General features: G+C 43.6%; 1 protein-coding gene across 2 annotated transcripts in view; it reads right to left on the bottom strand.

Moving 5' to 3' along the window:
* The window catches only part of GAB3 (GRB2 associated binding protein 3), a 93,390-nt gene extending 73,005 nt beyond the window's left edge, over positions 1-20,385 (bottom strand). Inside the window, exon 1 of one of the 2 annotated variants that reach the window (XM_034435024.3) lies at positions 20,115-20,385. In XM_034435024.3, coding sequence (XP_034290915.2) covers positions 20,115-20,336 — 222 coding nt within the window. In that variant the 5' untranslated portion in view covers positions 20,337-20,385. The remainder of the gene's footprint in view (positions 1-20,114) is intronic. The other variant, XM_034435025.3, reaches the window with a different exon arrangement.
* Positions 20,386-20,546: the final 161 nt, after the last annotated feature.

The following is a 20,546-nucleotide window of genomic DNA, read 5'->3' as shown; positions in this document are numbered from 1 at the left end:
AGAACAGAAGGAATGGAATGGAATGGAATGGAAGGGAAGGGAAGGGAATTAAGAACCGAATAGAAAGAATGGAATGGAATGAAATGGAATGGAATAGAGAACAGAACAGAACAGAACAGAAAGAAGGGAAGGGAAGGGAAGGGAAGGGAAGGGAGGAGAAGAGAAGAGAAGAGAAGAGAAGAGAAGAGAAGAGAAGAGAAGAGAAGAGAAGAGACCTTGGAGGTCTTCTAGTCCAAACCCCCAGTTCACGCAGGAAACCCTACATACCAGAGGTGGGTTTCAGCAGGTTCTGACCAGTTCTGGAGAACCAGTAGCGGAAATTTTGAGTAGTTCGGAGAACCGGTAAATACCACCTCTGATTGGCCCCGCCCCCATCTATTCTCTGCTTCCCCAGTCCCAGCTGATTGGGAAGAAATGGAGATTTTGCAGTAACCTTCCCCTGGAGTGGGGAGGGAATGGAGATTTTACAGTATCCTTCCCCTGCCACGCCCACCAAGCCACGCCCACAGAACCAGTAGTAAAAAAAAATTGAATCCCACCACTGCTACATACCACTTCAGACAAATGGCTATCCAATCTCTTCTTAAAAACTCCCAGTGTTGGAGCATTCACAACTTCTGGAGGCAAGTTGTTCCACTGATTAACTGTTGTAACTGTCAGGAATTTGGTTTATCTGCCTGACAGATTTATTGCTGAATGCAAAATCCTGGTCTTGGCTTCCCATCACCCTTTGCTCTGGTGGGAAAGAGGAGTTGTGACCTCAAGGAATGTGGATTCCTTGCTAGTAGCCTTTGCCATTAATGTCATCCAGGCCGGTCAATAGATCTTCACCACTGTAAACCGTCTGCAAAGGACAGAATTTGCATCTGCATGGAGCATACAAACAGCTGTTTCACGGGGTTGCATGGATTCTACAGTTTACACTAATGGTGATTCTAGACCGGGTTTGTTTATAATCCTTGGCTAATCCCAAGGAGTTTGTATAAGACGTGAGCTATGAAATATGGGTCATTCGCACAATTTATATTGTTTGCCACATGCAAAGTTTAGACAGGAAAGGCAATCGCTTTGTGACTTAGTTCTCAACATTATTATTTTTTATAAGCAAAGGGCTCAATGGGAGGGTTCCTCCCTCCCACCCTCCTCAAACAATCTTGTGTGGTCAGTTATTTCCATCTGTAACTCGGCAGATGGGCAACTGGCCTGAATAGACGAGTGGGGATTTGAATTCGTGGCTTCTCGGGAGCAGCTGAAAAAGAAACAGAAAGAGTTTCTAAAAAGGCTGAAGGCTCTGCAAAAGCAGAATTGCCCTGCTTTTTTATAATCCTATACACTTAGTCCTTGACTTACGACCACAGTTGGGACCAGAATGCTTGTTGCTAAGCAAGTCATTTGTTAAGTAAGTCATGCCCAATTTCACAACTGTTTTTGCCAGTTGTTAAGCGACTCATTGCAGTGGCTAAGTGAATCATGCAGTTGTTAAATGAATCCAGCTTCCCCCATTGACTTTGCTTATCAGAGATTATCTGGGAAGGTCGCAAATGGCACACACATGACACACCAGAACACCACAACAAGAGCCTTGGTAGTACAGTGGTCTAAGGCACCCTGTTATTAAGCTGGTTATTAAGACCAGCTGCCTGCAATTACTGCAGGTTCGAATCTCGCCAAGGCTCAAGGTTGACTCAGCCTTCCATCCTTTCTAAGGTAGGTAAATTGAGGACCCAGTTGTGGGGGCAATAAGCTGACTTTGTATAAATATACAAAAGGATGAAGGCTATTGCTTAACGCATTGTAAGCCGCCCTGAGTCTCCGGAGAAGGGCGGCATATAAATCAAATTTAAAAAAAAACCCAAAAAACCTAGGGGTGAGTTCTACTTACCTTTACATCGTGCACGCACGCTTGCTTCTGTGCGCGCACATGCTCTTCTGCACATGCGCAGAAGCTTCTGTGCATGTGCAGATCACCTATGATGACGTCCAGTTCAGTGGGCGGAGCCTCCCGCTGGTTTTACTACCGGTTCTTGCGAACCGGTCTGAACTGGGGGCAACCCACCATTGCCACAACCACTGTAAACACATGCTAGTTGCCAAGCGCTCAAATTTTAATCACATGACTGCAGGGATGTCAGGCCATACTTGTGAGGACTAGTCAGAAGCTATTTTTTTCAGTGCCCTTTGTAACTTCAAACGGTTGCTAAATGAATCGTTATAGGTCAAGGCCTACCTAACTTGCAATAAAAGCTGGGCACCAGGAATGAATTCAAGGAACCTTATCCTATTTCACCAGCCTCAGCTAGCTCCACCCATAAATGCCACCCTTGTCTTTGTGTCAAATGTGGAAAGATCAGGTTTACACCTGAAGGTCCAATTAAACGGATTTATTGCTATTCATGCCTACGCACAGAAATTTTCTCAACTAGCAGTTAGCACTTGCTTAGAGTTAGATAAGGGCCAATGGAGCTCAAGGGGGGCGGTTAGACTTAGTTCGCTTGTGACTACGTAGAAATTCTAGGCTTATCCCCCTTTTCACTCTGCCTCCGGGTTCTGTCATAATTTGGGTAATGATTTTGGTGGTCAGAAGGCATATTTACAAGACCCAGCATGTAGAACAGGCAAGCAACGTGTTATACATGAATGGGGAGGGGATTTCTTTTCCTTTTTTTCCACACAGGGAACACATTTTCTCTCATTTCTTTTTCTTTTCTTTTTTTGAAAACTATTTTCAGGGTTACATTACAGTTTGTGTGTGTGTTTCCTGCTTCAAAATGGCAGGAAGCTGCACTGCCAATTTCTGGCAATCATGGTATGAGAAAGCAGAAAAAAAGGGGATCTGCAGGATCATAGGCAAATCTGCCGTTCGGGTGCCTCCCCAGGATGTAGCATCGTGTGGTTCCTTCCCTTCAGCTTCTTCAAATCTATACATTACTGAAACTCCGATTCCTATAACCTCTAACTGAGTAAAACTGTGCCTAATAGGACAGTTTTCAACCAAGGTATCTCAAATGGGTTAACTTGCAGAATGCACCCCAAATCCAGGACTTATGACTCCCATGAAATTGAAATTTGACCAACTTTATAAAACATTTTGTGACATAAATATTATTATAAAGCAACTGATCACATAATACAAAACGTCATAAAATATTTCCTGCATTATGGGCTATTTTCAAGACAGAACTATCTGAGTGTATCCCAGTATCTATGGAGCTTCTCAATCATCCAGGTCACAGTTGTCCTAACAACTGTGCTTTTTTTTCAAGAGGCCACTGGACCTTCTTGGTTTATTGAAGAACTGAAGAAGCTTCTTGGTTGAGAAGCTAAATGTTTTCAAAGGAAAAAAGAACCAAGAAAGTTGAATGGCTTTTTGAAAGACCCATCTTTCGGATGACTATAACAGAATAACAGAGTGGGAAGAGGTCTTCTAGTCCAACCTTCTGCTCAAGCAGGAGATCCTACACCATTCCAGACAAGTGGCTGTCCCAACTGTATCCCAACTTTTCCAGTGAAGGCAACACTTTAGAATCTCTGTCATTCTTGAAGGCACTGGAGAACTTGGTAAGCAAATATCATTGAAACGAAGACTCAGTGGGACATGGGTTATCTAGTAGGAGCTACATCAAGATTCTTTGCAGATTTCCTCAACCAGATATTTGATGGGCTGGGTATGCTGAGAGTTGGAGTCCAAACATGTGGACCCAGCTGAGTGGCATCTCCTAATACTTCTTGGCCGATCAGGAAAATTAACCTGTACTGGATCTGGTTAATATTTGAATAGGAGACAATCAGATATTTCCAGATCAGTGTTTCTCAATCTTAGCAATTAATTAACAATTAATCAATGGAAGGACTCACCTCCAGAAGTTGTGGGTACTCCAACACTGGAAGTTTTTAAGAAGAGATTGGACAACCATCGGTCTGAAATGGTATAAGGTTTCCTGCTTGAGCATGGGGTTGGACTAGAGGACCTTCAAGGTCCTTTCCAACTCTGTCATTCTGTTAAAATGTCTGGACTTCAATTCCGACAATTCCTCAGCCAACAAGTTGTCTGAGGAATTGTGGGAAATGAAGTCTTAGAGTTGCCCACATTGAGAAACCTGCTTCAGACTGTGAGCTAGACCAGAAAGTCAAAGAAACATCCTGAAAGGAAAGCAGTGCTCAGCTACCTCTGTATTGTTGCCAAGAAATCTACAGGGATTTGCCTTGGTCAATACAAATCAAGTAAAACTCAGGGGAGACTCTAACAATTTAATCCAACCACATTGTTGGGATGTCATAGTATTGTGCACAGCTAATCTAGACCTCTCTGTGTGGTTTAACATAAAAACCCCATTGCTGAAGTAGTTTCCTTTGAAAAGAGGTTGATAACATATCATTCTTGGATGCTGAAAACAGGTTATTGAATATTATACTTCTGGGTTCCTACGTCGATTAGCCAAATTAATTGTCCAAGGGAAATGACTCTGTTGATCCGCCAGCAGTGGTCTTTGCACAAAATTTTTTCCCATTTAAAGGGAGCAAAACCTCATCTCAGAAGAACAAACACCCAACACATTTATCACTACCTAAAACGATGTAGGTAGCATCTTCAGCTGCTTCCTTCAGCCAAAAGGCGTTCACAATCCCCCGTTCCTTGAATGTTAGAGCTAAATGGCAGATGATGTCAGCAGGGACAGGATCCCAAGCCCACATGAGCTGATGAAGAAATGTACAAGAGGCTGAAATCTTCAACTCCTCCCAGGCTGGCTGATCTCCAGGTTTTCTTGGAAGGAGAAGGAGAAAAATAAATGCTGACCAGCTATTCATCCTTTAGCAGGAAAAATGGATGATGCTGAGATCAGTGTCTCTCAACCTTAGCAACTTTAAGATGTATGGACTTTGACTCCCAGCATCCCCCAACTTAATGGGGAGAGTGCAATGTCCTCAACTTACAAGAGTTTGTCTAGTGGCCATTCGAAGTTACAGCAGCACTGAAAAAATTGACTTATGACTGTTTTTCACACTTACAACCATTGCAGCATCCTGATGGTTACGTGATCAAAATTAAGATGCCTGGAAACCAACTCATATTTATGATAGTTGCAATGTCCTGGGATCACACAATCCCCTTTTGTGACCTTCTGACAAGCCAGATTCACTTAACAACCCTGTTACTAACTTAAGAACTACAGTGATTCACTTTAATAATTGTGTCAAGAAGGGTCATAAAATGGGGGCAAAATTCAAAAGTCTCGCTTAGCAACAGTAATGTTGGGATCAATTGTAGTCGTTAAGTCAAGGACTACCTGTATTATTTTGGGGAGCAAGAACCAACATTGTGTAGTGGATAAGATGATAAATGAAGAACTCCAGATTCCAGTCCCAATTTATTCTATGAGTGTGGGGCAATCTTGACTCAATCTCCCAACTTCAGAGGGTTATTGTAAAAATTAAATGAGAGGAGACCCCTCCTTGCCCCTCATACACCCTTGTTGTAGTACAAAGGGGCATCTAAAATAGTAGTAAATAAGCACGTTCTATAAGGGTGAGAGAAGATAAGAGTTGTGGTGGCGCAGTGGTCAGAATGCAGAATTGCAAGCTAATTCTGCTGTCAACCAGGGGTTTGACTCCTGCCTTCCATCCTTTCAAAGTCAGTAAAACGAGGATCGTTTGGGGGCAAGATGCTGACTCTGTAAACTGCTTAGAGAGGGTTGTAAAGCACTGTGAAGCGGTATATAAGTCTAAGTGCTATTGCTACTTCTTGATCATAAAAACATCAACTGTTGAGTTGCTGGATGGGACGACTGGCCCATCAACGCCAACAGTGTGTTCTCAACTGCACAATGAATCCCACTGGTTTCCCAGCTTTCAGAAGCAGCCTTGCTGCCATCACGATGAATAGCCATTGATCCCATGACTTTCCTAATAATCATTGATCCAGCACTCCCTTGATCCTTTATCACTGGTATGAACATGGCAGTTGTGACCAGTTGAGCACTGTCTTCTCCCTCCTCCCCTCCTCCAAAAGTGCATGTTCTTTGTATTAGCATGGTTGAACCAACGCATATAACCACATATAAAAATTGCACACTTTCAAGGTTTCTTTTAATGATTGTTAGGCTTGCAATCTCTTCAGTATTACTAGGAAAATATATAGCCCTCTTCCCTGTAAGATTTTCCAACAACCCTGTAAGGCATGTTGGCCCAAAGACACCCTGGAAGCTTCCCCGATGGTGAACTCAGAAATGGACTTGAACCAGGACCTTTCAGATCCTAGACCAACATCTTAACTTGACTCTTGTTCGCTATTTTCAGAACATGTTGAGGAGTTAGCTAAAGAGGTATCCTTTCCCACCACCAAGACACAAGCCAGGATGGAGCATCATTTGAGACAAGTAGATGAGGATCATGCTTCCTCCCACATTTGTTGAAAAGAGTTGATGTTGTCTTGACTGAAAAACCCAAGCTGTGACCTCAGCAAAATTAAGATGAGCAAAAGTTCAGCAGGGTGAATTGCTCCTGAATTTCAAGGCCATCTGCTTCTGTTCCATCCAAGCATCTAACCCGGTGACCGTCTCAGGGCTGTTTTCATACTGAGGTTCTAATTTTGGTTTGAAGAGGAGGGCATTCATTCCTAGGAGATACTAAGAACTGGTTAACATATTACCAACAGGCCCCCAAAAAGCAGAAGAAGGTCAAATGACTGAGACTTCTGCTTTTAGAATTGTTGCTGTAGAAAGGAAGAACTTGGAGAATCCAAAAACGTGGGCGGGGAAGATGGCCAAGTCTTCGTTCAATGTCGCACCACCCAAAAATCACACAGCGCAGAGCCTGTCAGATGTTTCTGTTCCATCAGAAATCTCCTCCACAAGCAAAAAAAATGGACCCAATTCATTTGTTTATGGCCAGGGGGATTTTCGCAAGGGAATGCTTTTAAATAAATCTTACCCGTGTGGATTTGAAGAAGGCCTAAACACATGGAGGCCCATACCATTCAGCTCACAAATCTCCCTATAAGGAAATATTGGTTTTAATTACAACTGCCTCTTTGCTAATCTTAGATAACCAGCTCTGAGGCAATAACCATTTAATGGGGAAAACAATACTCTCTTCTCTTTATTCAGAAACATAATAGGGGCTGAAGGGACTTGCATAATATATTATATCTCTAAATATAATATAGAGAGGAAAGACCGTAAGATAGTAATTATCTCTCGAAAAGAGAGTTCTGAAGCCACTTATATATTTCTTAACTTTAGCCTCTTTCTTTTTTGCATTTCTTGCACTTTTTGGTTTCTTCTCCACTTTCTTTTCTTCTTTTTTCAATTTGTTTTTTATTCTACGGAAACAATTCTTAATAAATATGAAAACATAAATAAAAGAAACATAGTAGTGTTTACTTTATAGTGAACTTAAAAAAAGAGATACAGGTAGTCCTTGGCTTACAACAGTTCATTTACTGACCGAAGTTACAACGGCACTGAAAAAACCGACACGGCCATTTTTCACACTTACGACCGTTGTAGCATCCCCATGGTCATGTGTTCAAAATTCAGACTCTCAGCAACTGTCTCATATTTATGACAGTTATGATCCCCTTTTGCGACCTCCTGATAAGTAAAAGTCAATGGGGAAGCCATGTTCACTTAAGAACCGGGTTACTTTTCTTCTGGGGATCGTTAAGGGAAAATATCCTAAAAAGATTAAATATTTGATCATTCATATTATTACATCAGCGAGAATTGTACTCGCACAAGCCTGGAAAATGTCCACTACACCGACAGATTGTGTAATAATCTGGAAAATTTTTGAGTGTGCAGAAATGGACAAACTTGCTATAGAATTAAATAACAAGGAAGATTCGGAATATTACTCAATATTACTGGGAAAACTGGTATCAATAGATAGAAAATAAAAATAGGAAATATATAGATCAAAAGAAGGCATAAATTGTGTTTACATATATTTGATCAAGAAGGAATATCTGAGAATATATGAATAGAGTTAAGATTTGTGTACTGTTGGAACAACGTTGAATTGTACAACCATCATGGAGGTATTTTTGTTACAGATGTATTTGTATTAGTATTTTAATATTTTAAATTTTAATAAACGTTTTTTGAAAAAAAAAAAAAAAAGAACCGGGTTACTAACTTAACTATCGGGTTACTAACTACAATGATTCACTTAACAACTGTGGCAGGAAAGGTCATAAAATGGGGCAAATTTCAGTTAACAACTGTCTCACTTAGGAACAGATATTTGGGGCTCAGTTGTGGTTTTATGTCGAGGACTACTTGTATAAAGTTCCTATTTGGTCTCAATCCCCTATCAACCATCCCAATAATCTAAATTGACAACTACCAATCTGTAACACAGTAAACAATAGCACTAATTTTTTCAAGAAAGGAAAACACATTTGCAGATAATTGTGTCTTTGTTCCGTAGATCAGGGGCCTCCAACCTTGGCAACTTTAAGCCTGGCGGACTTCAACTCCCAGAATTCCCCAGCCAGCTTTGCTAAAGTTGGAAGCCCCTGCAGTAGATCATCATACGAAAGTAAATATGTTAGCGTACGCCAGAGGTTAAAATATACACATTGCAAGTCTTTGCATCATGCGGTCACACCAAGAAAGTAAAGGCCAAAGTTCTGGTTCTGGCATGTTTTAATCATTTTCCTCCCACTAGCTCTCTCCATGAAGACCTGTGAATTAAAAGAAGAGAGGTCACTTCCATTGTATGTCAGTTACCAGAAGAAGCCTCCAAAATTAGAATTAGTCCCTTGTGCTTCTGGAGTGAAACTGACACGTGGGTGGCAGAGCTCATGTCAGTTTCATTTACGCCTCCTCTCTTTCAACTTTTAAAGTATTACGCTGCAAAGACACTCTGTGGAAGCCATTTTTTCTGAAAATAACCAAGGATGTGGTATACCTTGGAAAATCCAAAAAACAAACCATAGGAGCAATCAATCCAGGGTTCTCATTGAAAGCAGAAATAGCCAAACGTCAAATTAATCGTACTTTGTTTGCGTGATATGAAGGGCCACCTTCCTTGAGAAGTCCACAAGGGTTGGAAAGTTGGTGTTCTGTCCCCGTCTCACACACGCACACAGATAGCCAGCGGTTAAATAAAACTGGCAGACAACAAATTATTTCGATAAGAGGATTGGCAGCAACCCAGTAGCTGCTTGCCAAGAACTTTACTCATAGAGGGAGGGGTTGTTCCTCCGACAAATAAACCCAAACAAGATACACACAGTTCAAGAATTGTCAAGTCCAGTCCGTATTAAATCCAAGGCAGATAAAGTTGTTTCAAAGATACAATGTGACTCGCTAGTAGTTAGTTTTGTCTGTCACAGAGTCTGAATGGCCACCTCACCCCCTTTTATCCCCTGTGGGGTGTGGTCCAGTGACTCAGCTTAATCTCTGGCATGCCTCCTTTTCTGCTGCGTGCGCCTGTCTCTCCGACGCTGGCGTGGATCCAGCCAAGACTTATCTCCATCACTGTCCGACTGCGAGGAGATACCTGGCTCCTGGCCAATCTCTTTTCCTTCGGGAGACACCTGAGGCATTGCCAGAGAGGAGGGTCCTGGAGAGGGAGGCCTGGCCAACTCCTCTCCTTCATGTTCAGAGCCTTCTCCCTCCGATAAGTCGGCCTCGGGGGTCGGAGTCACAACAGTTGGGAAGAAAGAGAAGGCAAAGAGGTGGCCAGAAGCAAGGTTAGGTGGATTCAGTTACACTGGTGATGGGTGCATCATTGGGAGACCTGAAGGACCAGGATGAAGACAGATCATATTGGAGATCTATCTATATTAGCAGTTCTTAAATTGTTTGACCCAATGTATAAGATGCACAATGCATCTTATACATTGCATAACAGCACCAATGTATAAGAGCACCAGGTGTCCTAATGTTCCCTTTAATTGTATTCATTTTATGTATTCAATTCATGCTTATATATTATCTAATACGTACTCGACAAATAAATAAATAAATAAATAAAAATGTTACAGAGTGGGTCTCAATGATGCACTCTGGAACATTGTTGTGAGAGTCAGGTCTGTTAGTTTTTAAATCCATGTCCAAAAGTGGTCTGAGTCGATAGTCACTGATTTAACATTCCTCTTGGTGGGCCACCTGCCTTGAAAACAGTCATCCAAACAGCACAAATTCCTGGCTGACACTCAACCCATGGAACAGCTTGCCTTCAGAAGTTTGTGGGCGTTCCATCACTGGAGGCTTTCAAAAAGAGATTGGACAACCATATCTGAAATGATATATAGGATTTCCTGCTCAAGCAGGGAGTTGGACTAGAAGACTTCCAAGGTCCCTTCCAACTATATATATATATATGCCGCCCTTCTCCGGAGACTCAGGGCGGCTTACAATGTGCTCAGCAATAGCCTTCATCCTTTTGTATATTTATACAAAGTCAGCTTATTGCCCCCACAAACTGGGTCCTCAATTTACCTACCTTAGAAAGGATGGAAGGCTGAGTCAACCTTGAGCCTTGGCGAGATTCGAACCTGCAGTAATTGCAAGCAGCTGGTCTTAATAACCAGCTTAATAACAGGGTGCCTTAGACCACTGTACTACCAAGGCTCTTCTTTTCCTAGTAATAAATAATGCCAGGAAATACTCTCGTTTCACGTAAGTCCCTAACTGGATCCTTGATTTACAAATTGTTTCATTACAAATTGCTCTGCTACTCCCAGGATATGTCCAAATTACCCCCAGTTTAAGAACCACTGATCTATGTGGTTGTTAAGAGTTATCACCAGCTTGATGGCTTATAATCGTATCTACCTATTTCAAGGAACATCAAACAATTGCATAATATGGGGGGGGGGAACCAAAGTTACTATTAAGTTTATTAAGCTTAACTGCACATCCATATATTTGTATGACAAGTAAAAATTTCCCCTATGCCCTCTAGAGTCTTTTTTTTAAAAGTTAAAAATTACCATTTATTTATCAGATTAGTATTATATACAAGGAAAAAAAGATTCTATATTGGTAGCAAACTCAGTCTTGCAATTGGTAATGCCAGCCGCTCAACTAATACAACCAGTTGGCAAATGTGCTGGAAGCTGTAGTTTAATAGTATTGAAAGTATGTTTCCTGCTTCTGGCTCAGTCCAATACCCCACTAATGCAGCAAATTCACTGTTATTTCAGATAGCCATCCATTCTGTTTCTTTTTTTACCGGATTGGGAAACATATTACAAAGCATCAGCACTAATCTGGATCAAGGAATGGATGGAACTCAAAAATAAAAGATTACTGAATTTGGAAGGATTCGACCTAGAACAAGGATGGCATGCATTTCTATGGGAGGGCACCGATAAACGACATGGATATTTCCAGAGGCATATGGTCAGACACACACTATATCAGACTTGGCAGGGCATTAAAAAAACACACTACAATAAAATTCCGGAATGGTTATCGACCATGGAAGCTCAGATCTACCCAAACCCCATGGATAACACCAAAATGAAAACCTACAAAGACTTGCTAAACAACCAGGGGGAACTAAGAACGAGACAAGAATTGAAGGAGATGGGTACAGACATTGACTGGTGGCCATACTTACAAATAAAATCAAGGTATAAGAAAGATTCGGCACAATTTGGATTCCAAAAAAGGCCAATACAAATTAGATAAATTTTTACAAGGACCACAGGACAAATTGATTAAAAAAGTTTATAATTATTTACAAGGATATAAATTAGAAGAAGAGGTAGTTAAAGAAAACATGATAATTTGGGCAAAGAATTTCGGCTACAATATTGAATTAGACAATTGGGAAAAATTATGGACAATAAATTATAAATTAACAATGTCTGTACCTTATAAAGAAAATCTATACAAAATGTTTTATAGGTGGCACCTCCCACCGGCCAGACTGGCAAGAATGTTCCCCAACACTCCCCCAACATGCTGGAAATGTAAACTCCATAAAGGGACCTATTATCACACGTGGTGGACCTGCCCAATGGCAAAACAATACTGGCTAACGATCAGAAAACAAATAGAAGAAATAGCCCATCAAAGAATAGAAATGAGGCCAGAAACCTTTCTACTAGGCATAATAAATGGACAATATGAAAAGGCAATAAAATACTTATTCGTATAACAACAGCAGCACGAATCATTTTTGCACAAAATTGGAAGAGTAGTGACATACCAATGGAAGATAGAGTAATTAGCAAAATCATGGAATGTGCAGAAATGGACAGACTCACAAAGGAATTACAAAATAGAGAGGAGCACAATTACTATCTAGTATGGAAAAAGTGGTACATCTGGTTGGAAGATAGAAAAGGGGAAAAAGATTAGGAAGTAAGTGGAGTGACCTAATACAGAAATAGGAACATAAACTATGAATACAGGTTAACAATGAACCACAAAGATAGACATAAGAGAAAGACCAAACAATGAGGAGTCAAAAGCACAAATAAGAATATACAGTACAGTTGCGATAAACTTGATATATATTTAAATTTTTGTTTATATGTTTACTTGTTTTGTATGTTTTGTTGTTATTTGTTTTGTTTAATTTGTATTTTTAAATAAAAAATGAAAAAAAAAAAAAAACAGAGAATGCCCTCTAGAGTCTTAGAGACTCTTACAAATCCTATAAATGTTCTAGCCAGGAACATCTATTAAAAGACGCACTTCCACAATATTTGGAAGACAGCCTGCTGGCTGGGGAATTCTGGGAGTTGAAGTCCCCACATCTTAAAGTTGCCACAATTGAGAAACTGTCCTAGTGCACAAGGGCTTCTTTTCTTTGTGTTACCTTACCTTCTATTATAGCAAAATGGACAGGAAAGTGTCTGCTTCTAAGTACAGGTTGTCCTCAACTTACAAGCACAACTGGGCTCAGAATTTCTGTTGCTAAGCAAGGTGGTTGATAAGTGAGTTGCACCCAATTTTACAACCTCCCCCTCCCCATGGTTGTTAAGCAAATCACTGCAATTTTTAAGTGAATCACATGGTTGTTAAGCGAATCCAGCTTCCCCAATTAACTTTGCTTGTTGGAAGTTGGTTGGGGAGGTTGAAAATAGAATAGAATAGAATAGAATAGAATAGAATAGAATAGAATAGAATAGAATAGAATAGAATAGAATAGAATAGAATAGAATTCTTTATTGGCCAAGTGTGATTGGACACACAAGGAATTTGTCTTGGTAGATATATTCTCAGTGTACATAAAAGAAAAGATACATTCGTCAAGAATCATAAGGTACAACACTTAATGATAGTCATAGGGAAACAGTCAATATAAATCTTAAGGATACCAGCAACAAGGTTACAGTCATACAGTCATAAGTGGGAGGAGATGGATGATAGGAATTATGAGAAGATTAATAGTAATGCATACTTAGTAAATAGTTTGACAGTGTTGAGGGAATTGTATAGCAGAGTGATGGCGTTCGGGAAAAAACTGTTCTTGTGTCTAGTTGTTCTGGTGTGCAGTGCTCTATAGTGTCGTTTTGAGGATAAGAGTGGAAACAGTTTTATGTCCAGGATGTGAGGGGTCTATAAATATTTTCACAGCCCTCTTTTTGACTCATGCAGTATACAGGGCCTCAACGGAAGACAGGTTGGTAGCCATTGTTTTTTCTGCCGTTCTAATGATCCTCTGTAGTCTGTGTCTGTCTTGTTGGGTTGCAGAACCAAACCAGGCAGTTATAGAGGTGCAGATGACAGACTCAATAATTCCTCTGTAGAACTGGATCAGCAGCTCCTTGGGCAGTTTGGGTTTTCTGAGTTGGCGCAGAAAAAACATTCTTTGTTGTGCTTTTTTGATGACATTTTTGATGTTGGGTGTCCATTTTAGGTCGTGAGATATGGTAGAACCTAAAAATTTGAAGGTCTCTACTATTGATACTGTGTTGTCTAGTATTGTAAGAGGTGGTAGTATGGGAGGGTTCCTCCTAAAGTCCACCACCATTTCTACAGTTTTGTGTGTGTTCAGTTCCAGATTGTTCTGGTCGCACCACGAGGCTAGTTGTTCAACCTCCCATCTGTATGCGGATTCATCATTGTCTTGAATGAGACTGATCACTGTTGTGTCATCTGCGAACTTCAGTAATGATAATGACGATAATGTCAAGATTACTTCACGCACAAAAATGGAAGGTCGCCTCGATCCCCACAATGGATGAATGGCTGTAAAAACTGATGAGTTAGTAGAGGTGACTAAATTGACTTTTGAAAAAAATACGAATACTTTTATTTCTACTTGGAAACTGTTTTAGAAAAAATGAAACTTTGATTTTGGGTTTTACCAATTAGATAGGTTTGTTGTTAAAGAAACGGCTAGTTTATACTACTATGTAAAAGTAAAAAGTTGAGCTTTAATACTGTTGCCTGATTCTACTGTCGGAAGTCACTGCCTTCTTTCTTTTTTTCCTTTTGCCCTACACTTTCCCCTTCCTTTTTCCCTCCCTTACTTTTCCATATTTTCTTTTGTATTTTATATTATAAACTAATAAAAAAAGAAAAAAATAAAGAAAATGGCAATCATTTCACCCAGTGACATTGCACCTGTCATAATTCATGCCAGTTGCCAAGCACCTGAATTTTGATCACATGACCATGGGGATGTTGGGATGGTTGTAGGTGCAAGGACCCCTTGTGAATCACTTTTTGTAAGTGCCATTGTAACTTTGGTCACTAAATGAATGGTTGTAACTCAAGGACCACCCATAGTGACATTTAATGCCCTAATTGTCCTCATCTTCAGCATTTCCCCTTTTAAATTTACATTCACCATCTCACAGCACCAATAAACCATTGATCATGGTTTCTAGGGAGGAAATTGTGCTTTAAGACCCTTTAGCTTGTCCTTCTGCAAACTTCAACCTTGACATTTTGACAATTTCTACCTCATTCTTGGTGGGTTCCAATTCTCCCAGTCCAGAGATGGCTGCATTTGCTATTAAAAGGACTTTCTTCCTGAAAGTTTCAAGCTGTCCCAGTTCCACCAGCCTTGCAAAGGACACCATTATCCAAACCCTCGTTATACAAATCTGAATTCCAATAAAGTCACGTTCACGAGGGCAGTGTGAATGTTCTGAACTCTAATCCGCTTTATGCATTTTGAGACCAGCCTGTTTTTCTTACCCAGCAATCTTACAGAGTCATCCTTCATTTTGTAAGTTCTCTTTGTACAAAAGTGATAAGATTCTTAGAAAGCCAACCGCCATATGACTGTGACTTCATTGGATAAGCAGATGCAAATAAACATCCCAGCATTGTAGCTCAGCTCTTACCGACTGCTATATGCAAATCTCACTCGTTGAATCCAAACGTTGAATCCAAACGTTGAATCCATTTCTAGCTCACCACCATCTTCTGGGAGCCACATTTAGAGCAAACTACAAGCTGGCAAGTAAGCCATTATTTCACAATCCTTCTCCTCATCTCTGATGTCTTCTTGGTCTGACAGAAGCCACCAAGAAGGTGATCCAATGACCAACGTTGTTAAAATCTACCACCCGCACAAAGCGATCGGAAAAAAGTAACAACCTTCTGTTTCCATTCTGCAGGTCAACTGGTCCAGTCCGATTTCACGCCACTCAATGTGAATGACAAATGGCGCAAACAGCCACCCATCAAAAATAAAATATCACAAAGAATGGAAGGGCAGCCAACACAAGAGGCAGCTTTTAAATCAAGAAGGTGGTGTCTAAAACAGGCAGTCCTCGACGTATGATCACAATTGAGCCCAAAATTTCTGTTGCTAAGCCACGCAGTTGTTAAGTGAGTTTTGCGACCTTCCTTGCCACAGTTGTTAAGCGAATCACTGCAGTGGTTAAGGTAATCAGATGATTGTAAAGTGAATCAGGCTTCCTCATTGACTTTGCTTGTCGGAAGGTCGCAAAAGGGGATCACACGATCCCTGGACACTTCAACCATTGTAAGTATGAATCAGTTGCCAACCGTCTGAATTTTGATCACAGATACAGACTAACAGAGTTGGAAGGGACCTTGTAGGTCATCTAGTCCAACCCCTCTCCCAAGCAGGAGACCCTACACCATTTCTGACAAATGGCAGTCCAGTCTCTTCTTGAAAGCCTCCAGTGATGAAGCTCCCACAACTTCTGGAGGCAACTTCTGTTCCACTGGTTGATTATTCTCACTGTCAGAAAATTTCTCCTTATTTCCAGGTTAAATCTCTCCTTGGTTAGTTTCCATCCATTATTCCTTGTCTGGCCTTCAGGTGCTTGGAATACTGCAACCAATTTTGGTCACCACAATATAAAAAAGATGTTGAGACTCTGGAAAGAGTGCAAAGAAGAGCAACAAAGACGATTAGGGGGCTGGAGGCTAAAGCATATGAAGAACATCTGCAGGAATTGGATATGTCTAGTTTAATGAAAAGAAGGACTAAGGGAGATTATAACAATGTTCCAATATTTGAGGGGTTCCCACAAAGAAGGGGGGGTTTCAACTCAGGAAGAGCCATTCAGGCTCCTGTGCCACTCAGGAGCCTGCGTGGCGCAGCAGACTAATGCTACTGTTAAAGGTAGTATTTAGCTTCCAGCTGCCTGCAATTACTGCAAGTTCAATTCTCACCAGGCTCAAGGTTGACTCAGCCTTCCATCCTTTCTAAGGTAGGTAAAATGAGGACCCGGTTTGTGGGGGCAATAAGCTGACTTTGTATAAAATATACAAAAGTATGAAGGCTATTGCTTAACGCATTGTAAGCCACCCTGAGTCTCCAGAGAAGGGTGGCATATAAATAAATAAATAAAAAAAACCCACCAAAAACCTATTTTCCAAAGCACCAGAAGGCACGACAAAAAGCAAGGGATGGAAACTGAACAAAAAAGAGAAGCAACCTAGAACTAAGGAAAAATTTCCTGACAATAAGAACAATCAACCAGTGGAACAACTTGACTTCAGAAGTTATGGATGCCCCAACACTGGAGATTTTTAAGAAGGGACTGGACAACATTGTCTAAAATGGTATAGAGCCTCCTGCTTGTGCAGGGGGTTGGACTAGAAGACCTCCAAGGTCCCTTCCAACTGGTTATTCTGCAAAAAAACCCAAAACACCCAATTGCCTTTAGGGGGGGAAAAAAAAACATCTTTTGGACATTGCTTGGAGCAATTCAACTTGCCAGATGTTTTGCAGACATGGGATGTCCTCTGCAGCTCAGCCATAGTTCCCCAGGCAGGCTCACCCCATTCCAGCATCTGCAACAGCCCTTGGATTGTCCTCTTCAAGCCACAACCCCAAGGGCACACCAGCCAGAAAGGAAGACTGGTCGGTGAGAAGGAAAATGATTTCTCCCCCCATCCCCAAATGTTTCTTCCAATACAGCAACGGATCCTTGGGGCTAATTTGTCAACCGATCTGCTCTTTATGCATAAATCTGTTCACTGTGCACTGTTCCAAAGGCAGCATTTCCAGCGTTTTGTCCAAGAAAACAGGCCGAGGAGGGGGCGGGGGGTGGGTCTCGCAGCAGAACACAATCCAAAGATACCAGAGATAGCTATTTATACGAGGCTCCCCAGAGACTGGCTGCAATAGTTATTTAAAGTTCGTTAAGGCGGGGCTGTGTTAAACAAGTCACTAATACACTACAACAGCGGTTCTCAACTTTGGAAGCTTGAAGATGGGTGGACCTTCAACTCCCAGAATCCCCCAGCCAGCGCTGCTGGCTGGGGGGTTCTGGGAGTTGAAGGTCCACCCATCTTCAAGCTACCAAGGTTGAGAAACACTGCACTACAAGCATCCAAAGGGATGGGGGGAGAGATGGGGGGGGGCAGGGGAGCTGAAATCCTGATGCCTGGAGGGGGAGCATCATCGCCTCTTTTGCTTTCATTTTCCAGCTTTCAAAAAAGGGAGGGAGGAAGGGAGGGAAGGTGAAAAGTAAAGCCGGAGGAAAGCTCCGGGCGGAGGCGATCTGCAGGATTGTAGCTCGGGGTGACCGCAGAGGCCCCCCAGGTGAGCTTTGCATCCTGCCCTCTGCAACCCATCCGGGCTCCTCTGGAGGATTTTCCACAGGGCTCCAGACGACGAAGCCCTGCCCGGAGCTGCCTCCGTCTGCTTTCCTTCTCTTCTTCCCGCTCCCCTCCCCGGGGCAAGCCTGCGAAAGGAGAACCAGCAGGACCCGCGTCGGTGCAAGGGAAGAGGCAAGAGAGCCCAGGCAGCCCGCCCCATGGAGGGCAGGCGCCGGAAAGGCGTTTGCTCCGGTCCTCAGGCCCCGCTCGGCTTGTTGACGGACGGGCTGGTCCAGAAGCGGGCGGGACCCCCTGCCCAGCAACCCAGCGGGGGCAGAGGGCCGAGCCTGAGGAGGGGCATCGGTTCGGAAACGGGGGTCGGGAGGGCAGCTGCACCGATTGGGTAGATGCAGGGGCGACATTATAATATAATTTTAATTAATTATATTTAAATGGTACTTTAAATTATTGTATTTTATCCCGATTTTATTTTAGATCGTATTTTATTCTAATTGTATTTTAATGGCGAGTTATTCCAATCTTACTTAATTTGTTTTACCAAACCTTTGTAATGATTTGTCTTTGTAATTCTGCACTTGATATGGCCCAAAGGGCTAATCAATAAATAAAATCGAATTGAATTGAAAAAAAAAAACCAGGGCTACCCCACCCCCCTCCTCCCCGCAGCTCCGGCAGAGAAGCGCCGGGGGGAGGGGGGCTTTCCAGCCGCGAAGGGCGACCCAGCATCCTCGCTCACTGCCAACTCATTCAGGCTGGGGGGCTCTGTCAATCACATGCCGTGGTACATTTTGGGCACGGGGGTGGGTGGGTGGGTGTGTTGCAAAGCAGGTGGTTTGATGGTGAAGGATTAAAGCGAGGCACTCTCCACGCGCAGCTGCTTCCAAACTCTTCTGCATCCTCCCAATCTCCTTCTTTTTGCCACGTTGTGCTAAAAGGCAACGTCAGAATCGGGATCTGCCCCCGACCTCCGCTGCTCCACGGGGTCCGACAAACCACCCCTCCCCATTGGTGCCACAACACGCATCTCTCCCCCCCCCCGCCAATCTACCATTCACCCCATTGACACGTTTTCTGGGGATGTGCGGTGGGGCTCCGGTCTCGCACTCTTGCTTTCCTCTCCCATCATCATCATCATCATCATCATCATCATCATCATCATTTTTATTTCTATACCGCCCTTCTCCCGAAAGAACTCAGGGCGGTGTACAGCCCATTTAAAAACACAAGACAAAACATCAATTTAAAATTTAAAATTATGAAATAAATTCGGCTCCATTTAAAAGCCTCGATAGGCTTTTAGAGCCTTGATAGTACAGTGGTCTAAGCACCCTGTTATTAACACAGCTGCCTACAATTACTACTGGTTCGAATCTCTCCAAGGCTCAAGGTTGACTCAGCCTTCCATCCTTTCTAAGGTAGGTGAAATGAGGACCCAGTTTGTGAGGGCAATAAGCTGACTTTGTATAAATATACAAAAAGGATGAAGGCTATTGCTTAACGCATTGTAAGCCGCCCTGAGTCTCCGGAGAAGGGCGGCATATAAATCAAATAATAATAATAAAAAAAAAACCCAGAAGGACTGCAACCGCCCCATCCAACCACCTTCCGACGACCCGGTAAAGCCGCAAGTCCTTTCTCAAGCCCCTCGCGGTCCTGCAACTTTTCCCAAGCCGGAGCACGTCGAGGGGAGGCCGCCACATGACACCCACCCACCCCTCCCCTCCCCTCCCCTCCCCTCCCCAAGCGAAGCCAAAGGCGGCCGCCTCGCTTTGCAACCCCGGCGGGGGCTGGAGGGGCGCGCGCTGGCCTCGTCTTTCCAAAAAACACACACAAAGCCGCCTTCGCTCCCTCGCTCGCTCGCTCCGGATTGCGTAACGCGCAGTCCGGGGGCTTGGGGATTGGAGCGGGGCACAAGGCCGGCTGGGCAGGGGCGCAAGCGGGCTCAAGAAGCCGCCTCCGCCTGCAAAAGGGCGCCTTTTCTCCCCGAGAAGCAGCGCTGGGTTTCCCACGGGCGCAGCCAGCCAGCCAGCCGGCTCCTTCCCTCGCACAAGCCCCGCTTGGGAGCCCCGGAGGAGCCCGCAGCCGCCAGCCCTTCCTCGGGGAGGGGGAGAGAGGGAGGGAGGGTCGCCTGCCCCCCCCCGGACTCACGTAGCGCTTGAGCTTCTTCTCGGGGGGCGACTTGACCAGCCAGCCGGTGCAGACGACGTGCCCCGCGCTCATCTTCGGCCGCCTCCAGCGCCCCGGGAGGGAGGAGAGGCGCGCCGCCCGCACCCAACGGGGACCGGAGCGCCGAGCGCCGATCGCCGCCCTCCTCCTGCTGCAACCGCCGCCGCCGCCGCTCTTTGCAGCCGAGGCAGGAAGTCGCGGCATGGAGCGGAGACCCGCGCAGCTGCGAGCCCGAGGCCGGCCGTCGGGGGCACGTGATGCCGGGCCGGGCCCAGCCCTGTCAACAAAGGCAGGCACGTGGGAAAGGGCCGCGGCTCGCCTCGCCCTCCTGCCGCTGCCGCTGCTGCTGCTGCCCCCGATGCCTCTCCCGGGAAAGGGCGACGGCCGGGGGCGTGCAGGAAAAGCCCCCTCCCC

The sequence above is a fragment of the Pantherophis guttatus genome, chromosome 12, assembly GCF_059756535.1.
Source record: "Pantherophis guttatus breed Tessera chromosome 12, ASM5975653v1, whole genome shotgun sequence".
Classification (NCBI taxonomy): Eukaryota; Metazoa; Chordata; class Lepidosauria; order Squamata; family Colubridae; genus Pantherophis; species Pantherophis guttatus.
The sequence above is the reverse complement of the archived record's forward strand: the minus strand, read 5'-3'. Positions and strand labels throughout refer to the sequence as shown.